Consider the following 23255-nt stretch of genomic DNA (forward strand, 5'->3'; position numbering starts at 1 on the left):
TGTTAGACATTTGTTACGGTTGTTTGCTTTCTCTGTTTACTTGAGCTCTACTTGTCATCTGGGACACACGTTCGGTCTGTCTCATCCATCTTTGATCACCTCCTGGGAAGTTTTTTAGTTTGCCTGTTCACACTGTGCAGTACTACAGGTGCTTTGCACAGACTTGGTAGGGCTGTGATGCCCTGCAGGCATCCTACTGGTTGGCTGTTTGTCAGCTGCCTTTTCAAGTCCTCCTTAGCTGCTGTATTAAGGCTCTCCAGTCTCTGGGTTTGGCTTAGCCTGTCTTTACTGTCCATGCCTTGTGCAGGGGTTGTGGGAGGAAGCTGCAGGGATGGTTCTGCTTCAGGTTGGCTGCTCTGCTCAAGGAAGGGATGTTTGCCAGTTGCATCTTGATGCTCTGGTATTATCTCCCTTTCCACGTGACACCACAAAACATATACTTATCCCTTGTCACACAGTTTGAATTGCTTCTTGTGTGAATAAGGGAGGGGAACTCAGAGAGCTGATGATCCAACCTCTGACTGACCGCCTTTGAGCTGTATCCTGTGTGGCTCATGGACAGGTCTCTGTAGTTGATGTAATCTAACTAATGCATGTGAGAGACATCTGAGCCAAGAATAGGAAATTTAATAAGATGATGAAACTGTTGGGTAAGTCTGAAAGTAATTCTTGTCAGCAGAGGATGGGAGTGGAAAGCAGCTTGATTGCACACAGTGTATCCCACCAAGGCCAGTAACATGGACATGCTACAGCACAGGCCTGGTTTTCTGAGATGCTGTTTATCCTGTCTCCAGCATCCCCTCTGAGTCAAGGAGAGCTGGCCAGTTTCTGAGCCAAGCCTTTCTTCTGTGGGCCTATTTTTCTTCCTTTATTGTAATGTGCCAAAAAACCCAAGAAAACCACTAGCAGACTAAGTCATGCTTTAACCTGATGATCAATAAAACAGCATATTATGCTGTCTTTGGATCTTCTACAACTCCTTCTATAAAAGATGCCGCTCCAACATGACAGCTGTCAGAGGATGGGTTACTTGAGCTTGTAAATACCTTCACCACTGGTGTGTGAAGGCATTGTGCCCTTCTGTATGTCTTCATCTCCCATTACCGTTCTTTCTGGGCTTTGAACAGGAAACTTGAAAATGTTAAGTCCCTTATTAGGTGTATGATAGCTGCTTCCTTTTTGCTCTTTTCTCTGCAAAGATGATTGACAGATGATGGCTTTTGAAGATATACTAAATATTGGAAATTGGTGTCTAAAGTGTAGTCCTAGAAGAAGCAGTGACTAATTTACAATTGACTGTAGCTCTGGCTCAATCAGACAATTGCTAAAACTAACCTACTTTTTAATACCACTGGTGATCTCTAATCAGAGAAGTATTCTAATTCATAACCTGCAGTTAGTAGTGAATTGATATCTCTGTTTTGCCAGTGAGGAAAGTCTGGACAGAATCAGTGTTTGGGTAGAGAATTTCAGGGAGAGAGCCAGGTGATGGCTGACTTTGCACTGGATTCATGCTGATTGTTTGCCCCAGCTACATGCTGCAGGGTGCAGTTTTGCCAGCAATATCTTCTTTCTCAGGTGGAGAATATGCCCTCCTTGATGGGTATCTGCTTCCTGGATGTGTTGGGTTTTTTTCTTTAAAAAAAAACCACCCCCCGCCCCCCAAAATTCAATCCAAGAGCATAGAAACGAATATGTATGTGTTACATTGTTGTTTCCTCTTTGAAACTATTAGGTGAACATTGGTTGAGCGTTGTAGGACAGCTGCCTGGCTTTGCTGCAGAAGCAGCAGAGCAAGGAAGAGGGAGCCTTTTCAGCTGAGGTATTTAATATTTCTGAAGATTGGGATCGGAATACTTTTTAGCCTTTTGCTGGTTTTGTTTCTTAAGTTAGATGACTTCTGTCCTCTGTAATGAGGCAGTGAGAGATCAGCTGGCCTTGCCGAGATGTGAAACTTCTGTTAAGTCCGTGGGAAATGTAGCTGATGTGAGACTGTACCAGATTATTTCTTTGAAAGATAACGGTAATGTTGCCAAGTAATACCACTCACTGAATATTATGTGTCCCTGTTAAACAAGAAATGTAGCTTCTCCAAGCCCACGGCTTTATGCCTCTTTCAGAGAGAGCACAGCTAATGGAGAAGGACCGTGTCAGGCACAAGGTCACTTGTGACGCAGAGGAGACTGTGCCTTTTCCTAAGCACAGTGCTGCACCCATTGGCTAAATGGAACGATTGAGTCCTACAAGAGGAAACCAGCAGTGTTTTGGTTACTTTTGAATTCCTGTGACTTCAAAACCAGCAGAAGTCATCTTTAGATATATTATGACCATCTTGATGCTGCTGTATAGTCCATATGCCTGTGCCAAAGATGGGACTGTCTGGAATTGAACCAGCCAACTGTTTAAAGTGAGCAGAAAAATGAGGAGATTTCTGTCTCGACTTTCTATCATCTGTTGCATTTGGAATAGGGGGTAGTTTTTTTTTTTTTTTTTTTTTTTTTAGTTAAGGAAAAAAAACCATAACTTGCATTTACCATTTAAAATTATTAATTAAAAAATATGTCTTTATCTCTCCATTAGCCTAATTGAGTAGACATTCAAATTATTTGTCTGTAATAATTTTTCTTCTACTCTTTGGAAGAACAAATGTCCCTGAATGTTACTGTAATTGTAACTACTTAGAGAAGGAGACCACGTAGTCAGCAGATATGGGTCCTGGAATATATGGAGGAGAGTAGGGTGGAGTTGTAGGGGTTTCTTTCTCTGCAGCTCAGGATGCAATTGATGTAAAATTCTGATCAGGCCTCAACAGTTTTGGTGCTTGCCTCTTTCTACAGCAGAACATTTTCCTCCAGGACTGATGAGACTTTAGTTTGATAAGTAAATAAATAAAGTTTTTCTTCTACTTTCAATTTCAGCAGACATCTGATAAAAACTACTGTTTCTTTGAAGTTTTGTCTTCATGAATGTTTCAGGTTTTACAGTAGTACTTGTGTGCACCAGAGTTGCATGGGCTTTGTTTAGCACACTTGGCTCATCTCACTGGCTCCTGTCTAAACTAATTTAAAGTGAAGAGCATCTGTTTGGGGAAAAGACAGAAGAGCCACTTCTAAATGTGATTGGGTAAAAAAATGTGACATCAATTGGTGTCAGTGATGTGGCCATGATCCTGGTTTGGAGAACTTCATATAGCAGATTCTTTTACTTGCCCTGTAGATATGCAACAGCATCCCAGAATCCATTCCATTGTATTGCTCCAGCTATCACCAGGTTCCTTTGAAAACAGCTTTTGTCCCACAGCATATTGCTGTCTGGTGTCCTGGGGCCTCCCCTTACCCTTACTGGACACTTGAACATCACTTTGAAGCATCTACTGGAGAAAAGCTGGTAGTCATTTAAGAGCAGGGCAACAGGGCACTGCAAGTCAGCCTCTTCTCCAGCAGCAAGAAACAGACCTGTGCAATTCTCAGTATTTCTCATTACTAAGCACAGTTTTTCTGTGTACCTGGATACTTCTGTCTTAGTAGCCTTCTGTAGCTGGCTGTGGTTTACTGGTACTGAGCAGTTCATGAGTGACAGCTAGACTTCAGAAATACTGCTGTAGTTCTGGTGATAAAAAGCTGTCATGGGTATGATTAAATAGAATTCTATACACGTCTTGCAAGTGTATGGGAATGGATTGGTGGAGTTTTGTGATGTTTCTCTAAATTTCTCATAAAGTCTTTAAACTTCTAAAACTTCTAGAAATGAAGGGACTAATACTGGATGGGACAGAAAGGCTCAGTACTTGACTGCTGAATTGAGAACAAGGACAAAGGGTGAGGATGCAAATGCTGGACACTGGTTCCTTGTCCGTGTGAGAAGGCAGTGATTTGAAGGAATCCACAGTCATGTATTCATCTCATGATTGCATCCAGTGGCTATTTTAGGTACAGTGGGGATGAATGACCCTTTATAGACCATGGTAAGGAATGCCTTGTCTGTGGGTTTCAGTAATGCCAGTTCCTTATTTTCAGGTGGCACAGAGCACTGTTGTGGGGGAAAGATGGGCACCAACATTCACGTGCCAGCACGCTTGTAGGAAATAACACTTTAATGAAGGCAAACTATTCTGATGCTTTTCCACTGCCAGTGCGTGTCAGTGTCAGCACTGGTGTGGGGAGCTGGGGTGAGGGATTCAGTGCTGTTTTTCAACCTTCTGAAATTGGGTTGCCTGGCCTTTAAACTACACCAGGGACACTTACAGTAAGACAGGCACATGCAGCCTTTTTAACCATCCAGCATATGCCACGATAAGGTTGCAGCTGGAAGCGGCTGTCTTATTCTGGCATTGGAGCAGAATCAGTTCTGTTCACAGTCCTGGACTCTGTCTGCAGGCTTTATACAGGTTTACCACTTAATGATAATACTGTGACACAGAGGTTCTTAAGCTCTTCATAGCATAATTTTCATGTTAAAATTGATGAAAAATACCATGTTTGTCTGACTAGCAACTGTCTCAAATCAAGATCTGGCAATTTTTGGTGATGACACAGGTGTGAATCTGAAGGAGTGACTCAGATGTGTACTGCTGTTATTGCTTGTGTTACTGTAGCACTTGTCTGTGCTCTTGGTTGTGCCAGGTACTGTACATTGCCATGGTAAGGAAGAATACCACCCCCACAGAAGCTGTCTGTGAAGCAGCCCAGAGGTGGGAAGTGGAAGTACTGTTATCCTTCCATTGCACAGAAGTGACTAAACTGAAGAACTCAAATGATTCACCTTCCTGAACCACAGCCAGTGAGCACACCTTTGTATTGGTGATACTTGAAATAAAGTTAAAGATGGGCAGTGACGTCAGTGGGGCTGCAGACTCTCCCAGCATTTTATTCTGCCTGGAGAACAAGTATTCATGCAGCTCACAGTACTGGTACTTCCCACATTGCCCTCTGGACAGCGGATTCTTGTTGGATGTTAGCAAATGTATAGAGAAGGTATCAGCACTTAAAAAGATGGAAAAATAAAACCATAAAGGAGACATTCTGTGCCTGAGTACACTTCCCAATAAAAAGTTCTCACCAAAGTCTGTTATACTTTAATGAGTCATGGTACTTCCCTGTATTTAAAATGCATTTCAAAGTTTTAAATTTGGGTGATAGTGAATGACTTTTGGTAGTGAGTTTTACATCATAAACTCAGGTTGCTTTAAAATGTAGGAAATAATAGTTGAAAAGAAACTCACTGATGTAATATAGGTTAGTGAGAGAATCATCTACAGGATGCTTGGTGCATTGCTCTTTTTACTCAGCATTTGAACTTTTGAAGACACCAGTCTTAAGCTCTCCAGTTGCATCATGCAAGTCCTAAAGAACGTGGTTTATAGCTATTTCCTCAGCGTTTAAAGGTTTGTCATAAAGATCCAGAAAAGAAATCTTGATTTTTACTAAGACTTCCACAGCAAAGATGTGTTGTAGCTTAAACCTGTAAATAGAGAGATACCTGACATTTAACTTGTAAATAATGCAAAAGAAATACATTCTTATGTGCTCCGCTTTGGAGATTTCTCATTCACCCAAAGACAGAGGAGGAATAATTTAGTGTTTCTTCAAAACACAGAGCCATTTAGTCAATAGTATATTCTTTTTACTCTGCCTTAAGAGGAATGTTTTGCCTGGTAGCAGTTCAACAATAGCGAAGAATGTTACTTAGGCACCTGTTGTTCATAAATGGCTTTTACAACTGTTAGCCTCTGATGTAATGGAAAATAAGTGATATAGCACAGAATTTTCCTAAAAATGCATTATTGTTATCTCTGTACAATACAGAATGTGAGCAATGTTCTCACTGAACAATGGTGAGATTGTTCTGTGTCATCACTATCTTGCATTGTAAATATTTACAGTGTTTGAGAAACTCAGGCTTTCGTTGTCTTCAGTGTAAATTTATGCATTTTTAATAGCCTTTATTAATTTAGAAGATAAAAATACAGAGCCGTTTTTCAGTGGATTTCAGAAGTGATTTAGAGTTTTGTGAGCCCCGAAAGGATTATAACGGAGAATGGGAAGTGATCATAAATTATCCATAGGTGTTACATTATATCATGTGGACTTGTGTACTAAACTAGAAATTTGTTTATTTGATTATAATCTTCACTTAACATGTTCTTCTAAAAAATATCAATTGTCATATGGAGCACTTTGCCAAATTTTAATGATCTTGTGCGCGTTTTTCCAACAGATTTGCTGTTATTCTGGAGGTCTGGGGTTTTACCTTGTCCTTGACATCACTTGCTGTCTTACCCTGGCATGTCATAGTTTTGTGGGATTTGACTTTTGCCCATGACTAGGGGCGAGGGGAGCGGTTTTTGTATCCAGTAGTGTATTATGGACCCTTCTTTGTTGATTGTACAGTGATCTGCAATTACAGTCGACCAGCTGCAGCAATCTTAGCGGGCCGTTCCCAAACCTGTGTTCACAATAATATGACCTTGTTTTTTTTATGTTAGTTTAAGAATTTTGAGTTGTATGAAACTTTACCAGTACTCTCTCTATTTCTCTGGGTTAGTAAGGAAAAGATGTGCTCACCGTTGCATCGCTGTGATGGAATCCACGTAGGTTACTGCTGTGCATTGCTTTTGGACAGCCAATGAAGGAGGAAAGACAACGCTTCTCGGAAACTGTAGCAATAGGCATGGTACTGTGACATGTTCTCTGACAGTGAGTATTATGAAGAAACAAGTCATCATCCATATCTTTAAGAAAAGTTTGGAATTGTGCGATTAAGACAACCTAATTTTTGCTTTGCGGGATGGCTTTAGTGCCAAGTTGGAGGGAAGAATGCCTCTTCTGGAGAGGGGCATTAATTTCTTGGGAAGCCAGTCTCTACTCATTCTGTGAACTGATGGGATCATGACTAAGAGTGATAAGGCAAGTCCCAGACATGCTGTGATGTTACACCCTGCTTGCAGCAAAGCTGTAAAGACTCACAGCCTGTATTGTGATTCACACACCTGCTCAGTTCGGAAGCACGTTGGGACAGGAAGATGTGTTTAATGTGGAAGGGTGAGGTGAAATGGTGGTTATCAACTCAAAATAACAAATGGCACCCCCTTATGCAAATGAATTTGGGAATTCAGTGGAGCAGGTAGAGCAACTTGCTGGCTGAGAAAACACTAACTCTGGCTGTTGACCTCTTCCAGACCTCCACTGTTACAGCTTCCCAATGCAGAAGATGAAACTCCTGCTTTATCTCCCTTTCTTTTTGCTTGTTATAGTTAGAGACTGTCCCAGGGATTAATGCTAATGTTATTATGAACTGTTTCATCAACAAATATACAAGGGAAGCTACTTAAAAAGGTGTTTTATGCAGAAGACCACTAATGTAGTTTAAGAATTTTTGCCTCTGTAGCAGGAGCTTACTGTCCAGGTGTGTGTGAAACACCTGGTACTTTGTTCTTTCCACAGGACATTAGAAATGATCATTGATGCTTTTGATGCAGGTAAGTTGCTGTTAATAGCAGAAGCAGACACAAGTAATTTCATTGTTTCTCAGGGGACTGTAATGACTTTTATTATTGTGTTATTGAAACAGAGGGAAGTGACATTTGTTTTCCTGAATGCTAAGATAGTTCATAATAGCATTTATCAGCTCATTAGATTTGAAGGGGTCAGTTTTTAAGGAACCTGGTTTTTAGAGGTGCAGATTCTGCTCAGCTTTCGTTTAAATCAAGGGAAAGGGGATGCTAAGAGCTCTGGGACCATTATTTATTGATACTGTAGTTTAACAACTTGCTTGTTTAGTTGTATTATGTTTGTAGAAGTAATCATATTCTCATTTTGAGAGGAGTCAGCCAGAGCTGGCAGATACTTCTGGTTTTCGATGTGGTGCACACAGTCTACATCTGTATATTCCTGTATATTGAGAATCTTTCAAATGGAACATGGGTAACTTGCAGAAGAATCTCTTGTCCCCTTTCTTTTGATTTCAACTACTCAATAACATGATTTAAAAAAAAAATAGAAGAAAATGTTTTTAAGGCTTGAAGCTGATTATTTTTAGGACACTTGCAGGTGGAGGAAAAGAGGAACTGAGATAATAAAGGGAGAAGTTACAGCTGAACTAGTAAACAGTGCAAGATACATGGGCAGATGCATAGCTGTAAATAGCAATAATCCAGAATTATATCTGCCTGGTCTGAATAAGAGGTTTCTTTTCAGGGTTACTACAACATTAGAAGTGAAATGTGAAAGGTACTGCAGAGAAGGAAGTGTTAGTTCCTCTCCCTTAGGCTCTCTTGATTACATTTGTTTGTCAAGTAAACAAATGCATGTGAAGTGCATGAGGCTCGATAACATCTCTTAAATAATGCTGTTAACAAAGTACTGATTAAGCTACAGTAAACCAAAATGAAACTCAGATGCAGGATCCTCTTTTTGAAAATGCACATCTGTCATCTCTAGAAGAGGATTATGTAAGCTACATTAGTAGGGGAAGAGTCCGAACAAGCTCAAAATGAAATAATAAAAGCTTCAAACTGGAGTCAACACAAGCTAATAGGATTGGAAATATTTGCAAATATGGAAAATGTAGTGTACAGAAAGTAGACATAAGCTATATCCATTTGAAATGTCAGAGTAGCTAGGGAAAGTTAAGATGCACATAGGAAGTCAGTGAATGAGGGCTTCTGTTACCTTTAGAACAACAGCAATAAAAACCCCAAAGCAAAGGATTTTCTTTTTAATGAGGCTTTGAGATGTAACATCAAGACCTCCAACAGAAAAACAGATTCCAAATCTGCATTAATAATTATTTCAGGTCTTACTGGGAAAAAGTAAGCCAGTTGATGAAGATGTTACACCATGTAGCAGCAGTCAGATTCTTCAGAGGTTTTCCATTCCTGTTTGGATCCGGTTTGGTGCTGCGTAGAGGGAAGTTTCAGAAGACCAGATTGCACGTCAGTGGTCCACAAACACTCAGAGCAACACTTTTCAGCCTGCATCTGTAAGGTCCCTGAAGTCTTCAGGCTGATCTAGTCCATGGCAGGATTGTCACAGATGTGGATGGTACTTCAGCGTCTGGATTATCTGGACATCAGCGATCTGTTGCTTTATTTTTAACCTGCCAACCCTGCAACAGATTATCAGACCAGTGACCTACGTGATTCAGCTCACTGTCATTACTGAGGACTAGGGTAGTTGAAGAAAAGTGTACAAACCTTTGGGGTAGAGCAGAACAACTCATAGGCGGAATTCCTTCCAATTCCCTTCTGTTAGTGACTACCATCTCCCTTCTGCCATGGTTTACAGGGCACATCTTTCATGCACATAAAGACAGATTCTTTTATAATCCAGAATATGTATTGTTCTTTAAATAGGAAAACAACTGACCTATTTGACAGCTGTATTTTTTATTCTTCTGTGAATAATACAAAGCATGTATACACACCTTCATACATCCTTAGGGTGCATTTCTTTTGGTACAGCGTGTGTATGTCAGCAACCAGTGCCACTACAGCTCCAGAGCTTCTGTTGAAGTTCTCCAGCATATGCCATGTATCAAGGGAATATGGTGGACTTTCTAAAGTGTAAATGACCTAATCTGCTGTTCATATGGTATATTTTTAGATTCTGGTAGATATGAACCCATAGAGAAAAGATCATGGTTCGTGCTTACTTGCGCCAGTCTAGCTGGGAATCTTTGGCAAAGAGCAGTTTAGCCTTTATTTATGGATGTGTAATGGGCAGAGAAACTGGTGTAGGTGGCAAGTGAGGGAGGACTTCCACCTAGGTTCTTCCAGTGGCACTTCTCAGTGTAACAATCCAGCAATTTACTGACTGTTTGGTTCATCAAATGTCTGATTGGTGTTCTTCTTGTCACTTAGGAAACAGATACTGATGGGGTGGATGGTGGAAGTGGGATTTCAAGTGGTTTCCCACCTACTTCTCTTACAGTGAGGTTACCTTTTGTTGTTGGTTGTCCCTTCTCATTGTTGAGGAATACATCTGGTACAGGTAGCTCCCTTTGCAAGCTGCAGATTGAGATGCAGATTGAGCTGTGGGTGGGATCCTGACAACAGGCCACAAACTACCAACCTTTTGGATAACAAAGGGCACAAAGATGGGTGGCACCAACCAGAAGAATGGAGACTGAGAGACACAGCAGGGGTGGAGAACTCAGGAGGAAGAGTGACATTTGCATGTGGGTAGACTGTGAGGGTATAAAGCCCAGGGTGTCCTTTATTGAGGGTCCTCCTTGGAAGCATCAGGGGCTGTTTCTCTCTTACTACACTATGAGTAAATTGCTTTGTGGAACGAGACATCTGAGATTCTGCCATGGAAAACCTGAGGTTGAACCAGTAAGGAAACCTGGTTTTACTGTGGGAGTGGGGACTCAAGTGCGGCTCCCTTTGGGTCATTGGAGCCGCATGCTGTGAAGGGGCTTCAGTGCCAGCACTGACAGTCTCTGGCGTTGGGAGTGTGACTGCCAGAGAGTCTTGTGAATAGTCAGATTGGGAAGTTTCCTTAAAATCATGTACTTAATGCTGATAACCCAGAAGAATCTAATTTTCTGCTTCTGTTGCTGTCAGATATACTGTTCAGGGGAATGCCCCAGCCACCAGGCCCTAGTCATGTGCATGCTTTTCCTTCCTTTTGTGCTGCTCAACTGCCTTCAGAGACTGTCTCATTTTCTCTGAATCCAAATGTTCTTGTTGCAGCTTTATTGTTCTGGCAATGCAATGAGGACCCAGCTGATGTGGTTCCAGGTGGCATTTTTAGTTACTGTTTTCCTGCCCTGCAGAAAACAAAACTGGACTACCTGTGTGGGTGAAAACTAAGCTTTACTAGGCTAAGATCTCCTGTGGGCTCTGCGGCCAGGATTTTGACCTTTTTTGTCTTTCAAAATTGTATTTGTTTGTGAAGGCTCTCTGCAATGGTGGTATGGCTGGAATCCGTTTTTTAGGAACCAGTGTGGCTATAGATAGGGGGAACAGTTGAGCTTCAAACTGTCCTCTGTCTTGGCAATCCTATGTGCCCCAGCCAGTTTTACAGGAAGTCTCTCCGGACAAGAGCAGTAGTTTGAATTGTGGCTTATTGGCTGTTGGCAGCATGAGTAAAGAAATCTCTATAGAGCCCAACTATGAAAAAAGGTTTAACTTTTATTATATTTTGCTGAATTCCCAAATTCCAAAGAGAGATTTTCTTTAAGTATTTCACCCCAGTGAATGATATGTTAAGAACCATGGGGGCAGGAGGAGAATAAGATCCCTCTATTGCAGGCAGATGACTGCTCTGCCTGTGGGACGTAGTTGGTGTATGTACCCTCTTTATCCCTTTCCTGGCACCCCATGATTGCTTCAGCTATCCAGGCAAAAAGGATCTGAAAAGTCCTTCCCTCATGAATAGAACACCATCTACAGCAGTGGTCATGGGACTTCCCTTGCATGTGTGGTTTATGAACCAAATAAAACACATTGAAGGAGAAAGCTGAGCCCTTTGCCACTTCCTGGGGGCAAATGTACTCTGCTGTTGGATGCAGGTGCTGTAGTAATGAGAAAGTCTCGCTTTGTGTGAGGTATGGCCTGAACATCTAACTGGAATATTAAAGAGAAGAGAATATTTAGGAGCAGTCCCCTTGCCTTAGCATTTCTTCCTTTTTGGCAGGCTCCAAGTTTGATGTGATTGAAATTTGGATCCCAGTTGGCAGGTGCCCAACTCCTCACCTCTGAATCAGGTAGCACGTGGAATTAATTTAGCTGTGGAATATGTCCCGTGGAGCTTGTCACAACTTGCTTTGTGTTGAGTGGCATTGCTTTTCTGGCATCCTTGTCTGCTTGTACTCAGTGCTGCAGATGGTCTGTTCGTTCACGTAACTTTATCCTTTAATTAGCACTGTGGAGTTAACATGCTCTAGGTTGATACAGTGCGTGCATTATTAGAGACCTTGCAGATTGGGGATGATACAGTGGGGCATCTGGGTTTGGTTTACAGCTTTCTCTAAGCCACCCTTGAACAAAGGCAGGCTTTATTAGAGTGTCTGCCGGGCTTCTTTACCAGAGGAGGGCTGTTTCACATCGTCTTTGAATATCCAGTTGGATTATATCTGCTGCTTGAGCTCTTTCAAAGAATTCTAACACAGGATGTCCTCGAAGTACCTGCAGAAAAACTGGTTTGACTTGTTTGCCATCATCAGAGGGGGTTAACTGTGTTTTCTAATAATTTTCCTTGTTCTCTTTACAGTCATGGCAACATGTCCTTGCCTGCAAGGCCAGAACCCTTTTTGAGGGGGGACACAGAGCTCAGATGTTGCTGGCAGTAGCACAGAACATATTAGCTGGCATATTTTCATTGAAGCTTAACGTTCTCTGGATTTCATTTCCCTATGTTTTCTTGGGAAAATACCTTCTCTTCCTACCTTGTTTATTGTGGTTTTGGTATTCCCATCTCAGCCCACGTTTATATTCCCTCTGGTTTGGCTCCTTTACAGGATGTAACTAAGCAGGTGTGTGGAGGACCTCACGAGGTTCTGTGTTTTCTCTTTATGCTGAGATTCAGTAATGCTGGTAAAGTCTCATGTTTCCCTTTGTCCTCCAGTAAGGAAGTGTCCTTGTTGTTGCTTGCTTATGCGTACTGATATATTTTATCTTTAAAATAAGTGATGCCTGAAAGTTATGCAGGCATTACCTTCAAAGCTTTCATGCGTGCTTTATGATGTACTGTCATGGCCACTATAGAAGTAATATACATCCTGACTGTGTGTCAGTAAAGCTTTTGAATATGGCTGAGCATCGTCCAGCAAATGCAGTGTGTGATTGGGATGCAGCAGGCCTTGCGTGCATTTCTGGTTTTGCTCGTTACTTGCTCTATGACCTGTGATAACTCATTCCCCCATAGTGCAAAGAGGATAGTGAATTACCATTTTCTGTATAAAGTGCTTGGAATATGTAAATTTTTTTCTGTTGTTTAATCAAAAGCAGTCAAAATATTTGATCCTGTTTTCATTTTACACAGCTCCTATGGAGAGTAATGGAAATAGAACCAGACTAGTGTCTTTTGCAGAATCAAAAACCTAGGAAGCTTGTCCTGTCTTTAAAACTTCCAGTTAAATATTCAATAAAAATGTGTGCAGCATAAGGGTATGCTCTAAGCTACACTACTTCCAGATTGTTAAGCAATATAATATATAGGGCATCTATCTCATCTCTGGTTTCTGCTTTTACAGATTTAAAACTAACCAACCAAAAAGTTGGTATGTTACAGAAAACAGAAGAACAGTGCATTATCATTCAGTTGCCCTGTTTAATATAGTCCCTGCTGTGTTAATTCTCCTCTAATTCTTTCCTTAAACACAATTGTGTCTCATTTACGGCAAGTTATGTTGCAAATAAACACTCCATGATCCTACATGTTTTAAAAAGCTTTTTATTTGATCTAACTTCACTAATCTAATAAAAGGTACGGTTAATTATGCCTCCCTTTCAGATTAGCATTGCCAATTTTGGCTAATTTATGTCTATCACTGTCTTTCCTATGTGTGATGCTTCCCTGTTGTATTAGTAAGAGAAGGATGAAATGTGTGTAGTCCAGTGAATTCACAATCCCTTGTGAGGGATTTTGATTATATTAATCTCTAATAGCCTTTAAGAAAGGAACAGCTCACGTGATACATCTTTCTGTTACCAGCTGATACATGAATGACAAGAGCCAAATGCAGGATATTTCCTGGTTTTAGCCAAAACTACAGCATTCAGTCTGATTCAGGATGATTCTTGAGGTAGTTTGATCCAGTATGATGGGACTGGCAGTTTAGGAAACTACCTTCAAGAGCTTTGCTCTCTGCACCTCCCGGTAGCAGGCTGCCACTGCTCAGCTTGGAGAGCTGCTCTTCCTCCTTCTCCCTATCCAAGCAGACTTGAGCATGATCCCTGCCCTCTAGCTCTGCTCTCAGACCACTTTCAGAACTGGTTGATAATTCATTTATTCATTTTGCATAAATTGTACTCTGACCAGTCTAGTTAAAGTTCTTGAAAACTTCTGTGTCTTTCCACACTCACCCAGTGCACCAAACTCTCTCCTGTTTAGAATCCAGAGAGAAAATAAGAGATGCGTCTTGGTCCAGTGTGGATGACTTAGCTTTGGTTTAGAAATAATTGTGTTTCAAGCTACTTTAACATCATCTAATATTTTTATTTTTTAGTTGCAAGGCCTGACAATGGCACGGAATGAGCACTGCCTTCAAGCCTCCTTCCTGTAAATAATAGGACCAAACAAGGCGGTGTGATGAACATGCCACTGCATCAAATCTCTGTCATTCCAGCTCAGGATGTTACCTCTTCCAGAGTCTCCAGGAGCAAGACCAAAGAAAAAGAGGAACAGGTACTGCCAGATATACTTGATTTTCCATAGGAAGTTACCTAAGTATAAAACGATAGGGGTTATCAAATCAGACCTGATTCTGTTCTAAAGGCCCAACTCATTGCACGACTGGTGCTTTTAGTGAGGATGAATGCTACCAAATTATCTCTTTATTCTCATATTTGCTATTTTAAAGCAGCTGGCTGCAAAATCCTAGAGGTGTTTGTTGAGTAACTTGTGCAAAATGCAAGCTACAACCTTCTACTTTGCATAAGAATTCAAGGCAGATAGGAATTTGGATGATGGCTCTAGTACCATTATCATGGAACCTGTTACAGGTGTATTGAAAGAAAAATTGTGTGGAGTGTGAACCCGTATATGTAGCCATATATCCTGTTTTGCTTTGCTCTTCGTAGCGTGTTGTAGCTCTGTCGTGTTTCACAGTGACTGCAGTGTCACAAGGAAGGATATATACATCCATGTGTGTATGTACTGTGCTGTGTTATGAAATACGATTTGTATTCCTAATGTGGTAGCATGTGTGTGAATGGAATCCATTTGAGGTTTTGTTGTGATGCTAATGAGGACTGGAATGCAAAAATATCTGAGGTATCTGCTGATTATAAGTCCAATAGAATCCATTTAATATGCTACTTAACAGTTTTTATAGTACGCTGTGTCTAGTCTTATGTGTCAACCTTATTTATCCCTGAACTTATTTACCTCTGATCAGGCCAAAGACCTCAATGTGCATTGTGCTTTAGTGTACAACTGTACTACATTGAATCTTATATTATCTGTCAGTTCCACAGAAAGCTCTTTGTGATTTTTAGCTTTGCCCTGACATAAAATTAGATCAAGAGAACATTCACATTACAGTAGAACTTCAGGACCTGCTTTGTGCACTGCTCAGCAGTGGTTAATTCTGAGGAGATCTAGAGTGATGCTGATTAGAGATAGGGCACAGCTTACATGTAAGGAGCTAAAAAGACACTGTCATGTTACAGAAAGGAATTTACTAAGACTACCTTTGAGTAGGGTAAAAGAGTTATTTCTAATGTCTTGATATCATTTTCCCTGACTACCTGTCTCACCTGTCAGCTGTCCAGATTGCACCTACCAAGATCACCAGTGAGTCAGTAGAAATAAATTTTCCACTTGGGGGACATTTTTTGAGTGTTCTCTTAGTAACATCTTAAATGGATTCTAGCCCTTCAGATTCCTAAACCAGTAAATTATAAGGCTGACACACTGCTGCTTTTGGTTGCCAGGCCTAGGCAGGAAGTTATTTTCACAGAGGAGGTGCTCTAAATCCGTAAAGCACCTTGTCTCAGGAGTCTGCTAGAATCTCTCAATTCCCACCTGTCACATATAGCCACCATCTGGGCAGCTCTCTAGATAAGAGGGATCTTGTGTTTCTTCTCTTTGGTGCCCTCACATATAGAAACTGTATGTGCTGACAGGGTGAAAAAGCTCCTTTGCCAAATGCAGGTCAGTGCTGCAAATTTCCTACACTGCCCTGGGTAATAGAGATTAGGAGGCAGATCAGAACAACTTCTGGTACGTCTAACCATGCAGTGAGCCTAGAAGTGGGAATTCCAACTCTCCTAACCACGTTTTTCATTTCCAACAGAGCAACTTCAGTGTTAACAAATATCCCCGGTGTTTCCTTCATGATAACTAGTTCAAACGCTGATTATTGTTCCCCTTTCCTGGTTGCTTTTATATTTCCATGCCTTAGGATGTTAGAAACAGACCAGAATACTTGTTTAAATATGCGTAGTGTTGAAGGGGAAGTGGGACCATACAAGCAATAGATTAGGCTGAGCTGAAAACATTTCATGTTTCCCAAGTCTTATCCTTCCTGTCTCCATCAGCATATTCATTCATCCCCAAGTGTCCTGCGTTCTGGCAAAACCACAACTAGAACAGCTGGAGCTCTGGGTGAACTGGCTACTGTCCTTGATGCACAGCTGTACTGACACTGTGGCTGCTCCTGTGCACATGAGCCACAACCTGCCTCTTGTCCACTCTTCCCCACTCTTGTAAACTGCATTGCTTCTGGTGTTAACCTTTAATGATGAATCTGACAAATGAGCTGCACGGCAGTCAGGTTATTAATGTGCTGACTTTGACCAATCCTGTTAAATTTTCATTTTGCATCAGTTAGGACGTTCAAGGCTACTTTATAGTCAGAGTCCCTGTCAACTCTTGGGTGCAGTCAGGACCCAGATAGTAAATTCCTTATCTTTTCTGTGCAGGAACAATAAGCAACTCAAACAAATGTGTACACTGGGGTCTTAAAATCTTTTGAGTTATACAAAAAACCACTTGCCAATCTGAACAAAATCAAACAAACCACAAACCACAATCAAAACCAATAGTACTACTTCAAAGATAAATATGTAGGTTTGCTTTGTAATACCAAACTTCTTAGACCAAGTGCATTGCCAGGTGTGCATTTTGTAGGTTGAGCAGACTCATGTATGTATCCCCCCTGTTTATTAACGAGCTCTGGCAAAAACCAAGGTGAATAAAGGTAGAGTGTCATCTAGCAGATGAAATTTTGTCTGGCTTTCATTCTTACTATTTCATACAAGACTTTTGGCTTGTCTTTACCTACATCCTGCATTGTAATAAGTCCTTCAGAGGAAAGGCTCAAGAAGCACAGCAGCAGAAAGGGAAGGACCAATGTGCCTAGAGAGAGAACTACCACCAATCTCTGAAAAATCAGTGTTTTTCCTATCCCCTAGAACATGCTTTATATTCTGTTCTGTTATCTTTTGTGATTGTAATTATCCACATTTGTAGTAAAGGTGCAAAGGAAAATTCTCAGTCTAAACAGTACATGTCTCTCTCTCTCTTACTATTTCTTCTCTTCCATGTTTCTGGTCAAGATGTAGCTTGTGTATTTCAGGTTAAGGCTTGGTTTTATTAAGCATTTCCTTGCTATAAGAGCAAGTTTTCTGAACTAGTGACTTGTGACTAACAATGAAGAAATAGGAAGAAATCTTTACCACCTTTATCATTACAATCCAGTTTCTCAAACTGGGTGATCTATAGTATCTAGGCATGCCTCATGGCAGATTAACAGGTACATTCAATATCTGTGGAAGTCTGGCAAAAATGCTATTGAATTTGAAGAAGTGTTAAGAGGAAGCATTTCTGGTGTACGTCCTCAATGATATGTATACATAACAGAACCTGGTAGATTCTGATTCACGTTAGTGTAACTTTCAGTATTTAGAATAGTTGAAATCTGAGGTTAACAGCAGTATTTCATAAAACTTTGTCCATTTCCCCAGTAAAAATGAGGAATGTCGTAAAGGGATTATTACTGCTGCATTTAACTCAGATGAACTGATAGCTTTAAGGGCTATTAATAACCATCATTAGCTTCTTACTTATCCTTCACTGGGAATAGCTTCATACTTACCTGATTTAAGGGAGAGTCACTGTTGTTTCTGGCATGTGATTGAGGTGTCGTTCGGGGTTTGTTTTGTTATAGCATTGTCTTTTTCAGGGCTTTGTGCCTTTCTCACTGAGGTGGACTGATGTCTACCACACATTGTTAGTAATTATTGATTAATTACTGCAGTGAATGAAACTCCCCGAGCAATAGCTTTTCACTACTCTTCTAAAAATGTGTCAACTGTGGCCTCCTGTACTCTGATCTCTGTAGATCTCCTAAGTGGATCAGGGATGGATGGGATCAGTGTTTGAATGAGAGATCATAGATGTTGGTCAAAGTCATTTTTGTGCGCAATACTCTTTCTTCTCAATGGCCTGAAACTGGGTATAAATACTGAGTTGTCATCAGAGATCACACAGCATTTATCACAAAACCAGATGATTGTTTTAGTCATATTTAAACTTGCTAATTCCACTTGATCAACTGAAACTCCCTTCTACTCACTTCTCTTGTCTTCTAAGTGCTGTGTAGTATTGCTGGCTGTTATGTGCTCAGCAGAGATGCTGTGATCATCTCTGACATCTCCAGGTACTTCTCAAAGCTGTCATCTTGAAGATACTGACTACCTAATTTTTCTCAATGAAATTATGCTGAGAGAAATACATGGTGATGCATCTTCATAAACTTCTTCTGTCTTCTTAATGATCTCATGCATCCTGTAACAGGAAGGGCACTGTGGCCTATTGATTCAAATAAGCCATGTCTTACTGGAAAAGCAGGAGTTACTTGAAGGAAAAAAAACCCCAGTAGATGCATTGCGAGGTTTGTAGTCACGGATCAGGACCTCAAGGTAAAGGCATATGTTTTATGTGGTTTATCAGTTTATCTGGAGTGACAGTTTGAGAGCTATTATGGTTTTTTTAAGGTACAGAAGCACCTTGTGATCTTTTCCATTCACTTTTTGGACTTTGAGCTTTGAATGAGATATCTGAGTAGCTGAACTCAGTCCAAATACTCAGGCATTTGTAAGGCTCTGTGTGTGTGTGTGTTTGGTTTTGCTTGCCCATTGAACCAAATAATTCATTAAGCAGCCAGGCTGCAAATCCTCTGAGAATTTTACTCCTTATTATTTTTATACTGCAATTTGTGTGTTTATGTGTAATTATGTCATATATTAACACTGGGCTTTGCATTTTTCCTTTATTAAATTTGCTTTATATAGAAACTGGCTAACTATGGAAGAATTTTTGTCTGAGTATCCTTTAACTCTGCTGTGAGAACCAGAATGTGTCTCCTGCCGTATTGCTTATAGGCCTAGGCTCAGTGGGAATTGCAAAGTCCATTCCTAACAATTCAAACCTTGACTTTTACTTGGCATGTTTTTCAATGGATCATAAAGTGTTCCTCAGAAAAAGCTGTCATACTTTCCACTTCCTGAAACATAGCAATTAGGCAATTTTTCGACAGAACGGATGACGTGTGACAGAAGCACCCCTGAAGAGCTGCAGTGAAAGTGCTTCTGTTTCTGCAGTCTGGGAGCAGGTAGGAAGGTTTCCTAGACCTAGTCCTTTGAGAATATGCCAGATGACTGAGACGGTTGTAACAGCGTCCTTCCACGTGGTATTCCTGTGCTGGGAGTGTGGTATTTCCATGATTGAATTCTATGCTAAAACAGATGTTTCAGTACATGTCTGTGTTGGAGCAGGTGCCTGAGCACACTCTCACTCTGAATACCTTCAGCACATAAACAGTCTAGTGAGGAGCACTAAGTAAATAAGAAAATTGCTTGAAAAAACTGCTTCACACCAAATGCCTCTCTTTCTCCACGGGAATGTTTGCATACACCGGATCACCACTCTGCTTGTGATCTCTCCTTTTTGTTCTCAGGAGAGTTGTTCTTGTGCTTGTCAAGACAATTCAGTTGTTGCTTGCATTGAAGCCTTCCTGGGCACAGACCTTTGCAGTTGCTGTCAGGTGTCCCTGCGAATATCCTCTCTTGGGGCATTGCTTATTTCTTTACTCCTATAAACATCTTGGCATCTGGCACTGGTGTGAGTGCCTGAGGTGGTCCTTCTGCCCTTGCCTGCCTGCCTTCCCCCCATTGGCAGTTATCACTGTTCTGCCCTTTGGCAGTTTAAGGGCTTTCTTCTTCTCTCCCACATGTTCCTGGCAAGAGCACCGCTAACCTCCTTTTCGGTGTGGTACCTGGAAAACTCAAGAAGCACAGGGAGTGCAGCCAGGCCTAAATAAAACACCAGTCTGTAATTTGGCATTTGTTTTTTTCTTCCTGCCCTGCAAGATGGTGTTGGGCAAATCCCTTGGATTCCTCTGCTATCCTTCCTCCTATCTGTGAAGGAGGGTTAGCACTGCTAATTAGCCTTGTAGAGGACTTCAGGTGTTTGGATAAAAGCTGATCAACTGTGTTTGTCACTAGATGTCTGCTTTGCTAGAGTCCCGGTCTGCAGACAATTCTGCTGAGCTAGCCCAAAGCTCTGCTGCAGAACATGGTGGGCATGGGATATGTGGAGAGCAGAGGGGTCTTCCTCCTGAAGGTGGGCTTTGCTTAATCTCAGTTGTGGTGAACGTGCAGAATGCTGTGACTTTGCAGAATCTGTTCTGCTCTTACTGTGCTTGAGTGCAGGATGAGGAGCTGGTCCTCTTGAGCCCTGCTCTTGGAAGCTAGCACATGTTGCTTCCCAGCAAACCCTGGTGAAGGGGAAAGAAAGGAGGCAGGAAATGGGAGGGAGGGGACGGGATGGGAGGGAGCTGCTCCCACTTGAGCAGTCCTAACAAAAAAGTCAGATCACGCCATTTTATTCTACATTGTGTTTGTTTTGGAGTGTGTACAGCATGTGTGTGTGAGGAAAGGAGCAGATGGCTTCTGAGTGGAGAGGAATTACAAAAGGCAGACTGTGGGAAGTGGTTTCTGAAAGGGTTTTGAGGGAAAAGAGGAGAAAACTCTTTCTTTTAAAAATTCAGTGAATGTTAGAAAAACTAACAGCAGAGTTTTAGGTAGTGATTCTTCAAAGAAGAAACTTTGGAAGTTTCAGGTTTCGCTGTTTCCTTATAATCACTCATTTATATACAGTCTCTGTTTTGACTTTTCTTATTGCATGGGAACTCCTTGCTTTGATGTCTTAAGACCAGAAACTTAAAGTTAATCATTACTATCTGTAGCTGTTGGATTAACCTGAATTTTTAAACCCCCTCTCTGATACTAACACAATCTCTGTCTGGTTTTCATTAGCACCTCACTTGAACAAACTGAGAGTCATTCTTTGAAAAATATTATTTTCTAAAAGAAATGCTGGTGCTGTTTAATTATGTGATAGCCAAGTGTATTTTGGCGGTGGTATTTTGCAGGTCTGTTAATGTTTCTCATGTATGTTAATGTGCAACAGCTTTTCATAAAGGGAACCCTGGATCTGAGCTCGTGACTTTAGAGTTTATATTTTTTCTTCCCTGGCAAAAGCATGCTTGTTTGTTTGTCTTCTAATGAGTCATGATCCCACAGTGAACTGTACGTGGGTATAAATATCTGTGTTGGTGCCGAGTGCCACTGAAATCATCACAGCTCTGCAAAGATGTCAGTCAACACTTGATTGTACTTTGCAGTGACTTTCATTATCCAGTGGCTATATGGTTTCTTTTAAGTGATGCTGTCAAGTTCCTGCAAACTGATTTTTAAAGTTCTGTGTTTATTAAATGTAATTTCTGTAAGTAAAACGCCCTAGAAGTACAGGGTTTTTTCCTCCTGTAGGATGTTTTGCCTCGTGCATTGATGCATAACGAATGACTTTGCTGCTTTGCTCTTTCAGACAGATATGAAGGGTGTTGGGGTTTGAGTTGTTTTTTAAGGTGGATGTTTTGATTTTTGTTTTTTTTGAGGGAAGAACAATGACTAACAGTTCTACCAGGGATGCATGCTGTGGTGTGATACCCTTAAAGTAGTTGAACTTCAGTGGGTTTAAAACTTTTATGTAGCTTTAAGTTGCTGATTACCCCTTAAACCCTGCACCCCAGTGGTTTAAAGGTAAAACTTTTGTGAAGTTATATATAGGCTTAGCTTTGCACCTTGAACTAAGGTAATTCTACTTGGCAATTATACCATTTATGAAGAATTTTTGATGGGGCTGGGGGCAAGTTATTCTTTTGAAATTGGTCCTCTCTGCTTTGCTTAAGTGTAAGCTCTTAAGAGTACAGCCTTCTGAGTCAATAATCCTCACAGCTAGAAACAAAATCCACCTTTGGGATTCATTTAACTTCTCTTGGTCCCAGAAGTGATGATCTCTCATCTGCTATTAAACATGTTTCTCTTTGACAGTAGACATAGCTCCTGTTTTAAGGAATGGAGATTTTTTCATGACAGCTACAAGTCAAAACATACTTTTTATTATTGAGCAAGCCCATATATGTATTCTATGAGGTCAGTGTCTGAAATTCAGAATTTCATTTTTTAGGAGTTAAGAACTGAATTTTGACATCTTCTAAGACAAAGAGAAGAGCAAAATCACCTAAGTTTGGAGGTTTAAGTTTGTTTACAATCCAATTCTCTCTTCCTGTAAGTGCTACTTTGATGCTGATGAAAATGAGTAAAAGTAACCCTTTTGTAATTTTTTCATTTGCTTGAATGTGGACTGCATCTGATTCCTTGTGGACCTTAACTACAGGTGGCAGTTTGTGTCAAGGAGAGGATTGTCCTCACGTCTGTAGCATTTAACTTCACCCCTGTGCTAAGTGAATGCTGTGTGTTTCCACTGTGTTCCTTAAGGGTGAAGCATCTGTGGTGTTCCTGGAGGCAAGAGTCTGGGACCGTGTCACTAACTGCCTTGCACACACATTATGCATCTGTCAGCGTAACTGAAACAGGGTGTATTTAGCACAGGTATTCATATACTCAGATTCTATGAGTGTGGAAACAATTTTTGGTTTATTTTTAACATAACGTTTTCAGTAATAAGCTTGCGTCTTATGCTTAGGTTTCTCAGACATCTTAAAGTAATAAAGTGGGATGTACATCTAAATTTTTTGTGTAACCTACTGAGGTCTATATCAAAGCTGGATTTGGAGTCACAGATTTCCAGTGTGCCTTACTGCCTTGAAGGATAATTGCCTTTCCTACTCTTAATTATTTACACCTTGGAAAATCACTGCTGTAGGTTTCACAGACATAGAAGTATTTATGGCTCTTTTTATCTAAAAAGTTGGATTTTTTCACCACTTTAACTACTTCACGCTTCAATTCCTTTGTGTACACAATTGTATCAGTTGTTCACATTAACTAGTAAGTGTAACAGGCTTGAGATTCACAAACATACAGAGAGCCCTGGGTGACATGGATAGACAGGAAACTTGCGGAACAGATGAGGTGGAAAAAGTCCTTGAGGTACCATCTTAGTTCAGGTGCACTTTTAAATGTGTAGTCTCACAGTTACAGTGGTGAACTGGAAGATGTCGAGGGCTCAGTTGAGAATGATGCACATCTGTGACTGTGCATCAAGAGAGAGGTGACC

The 23255-nt window shown here is 40.9% G+C and overlaps 1 protein-coding gene across 6 annotated transcripts in view; it reads left to right on the plus strand.

Moving 5' to 3' along the window:
• The window catches only part of MARCHF8 (membrane associated ring-CH-type finger 8), a 95762-nt gene that overhangs the window by 8155 nt on the left and 64352 nt on the right, over positions 1–23255 (plus strand). For 4 of the 6 annotated variants that reach the window (XM_050305718.1, XM_050305717.1, XM_050305721.1 and 1 more), the window contains exon 2: positions 14173–14351. In XM_050305718.1, coding sequence (XP_050161675.1) covers positions 14256–14351 — 96 coding nt within the window. In that variant the 5' untranslated portion in view covers positions 14173–14255. Of the gene's footprint in view, positions 1–11688; positions 11710–14172; positions 14352–23255 lie in introns of those variants that run through there. The other 2 variants (XM_050305719.1, XM_050305720.1) reach the window with 2 other exon arrangements.

This window comes from Myiozetetes cayanensis, unplaced genomic scaffold (genome assembly GCF_022539395.1).
Source record: "Myiozetetes cayanensis isolate MyiCay16 unplaced genomic scaffold, myiCay2020 scf10, whole genome shotgun sequence".
Lineage (NCBI taxonomy): Eukaryota > Metazoa > Chordata > Aves > Passeriformes > Tyrannidae > Myiozetetes > Myiozetetes cayanensis.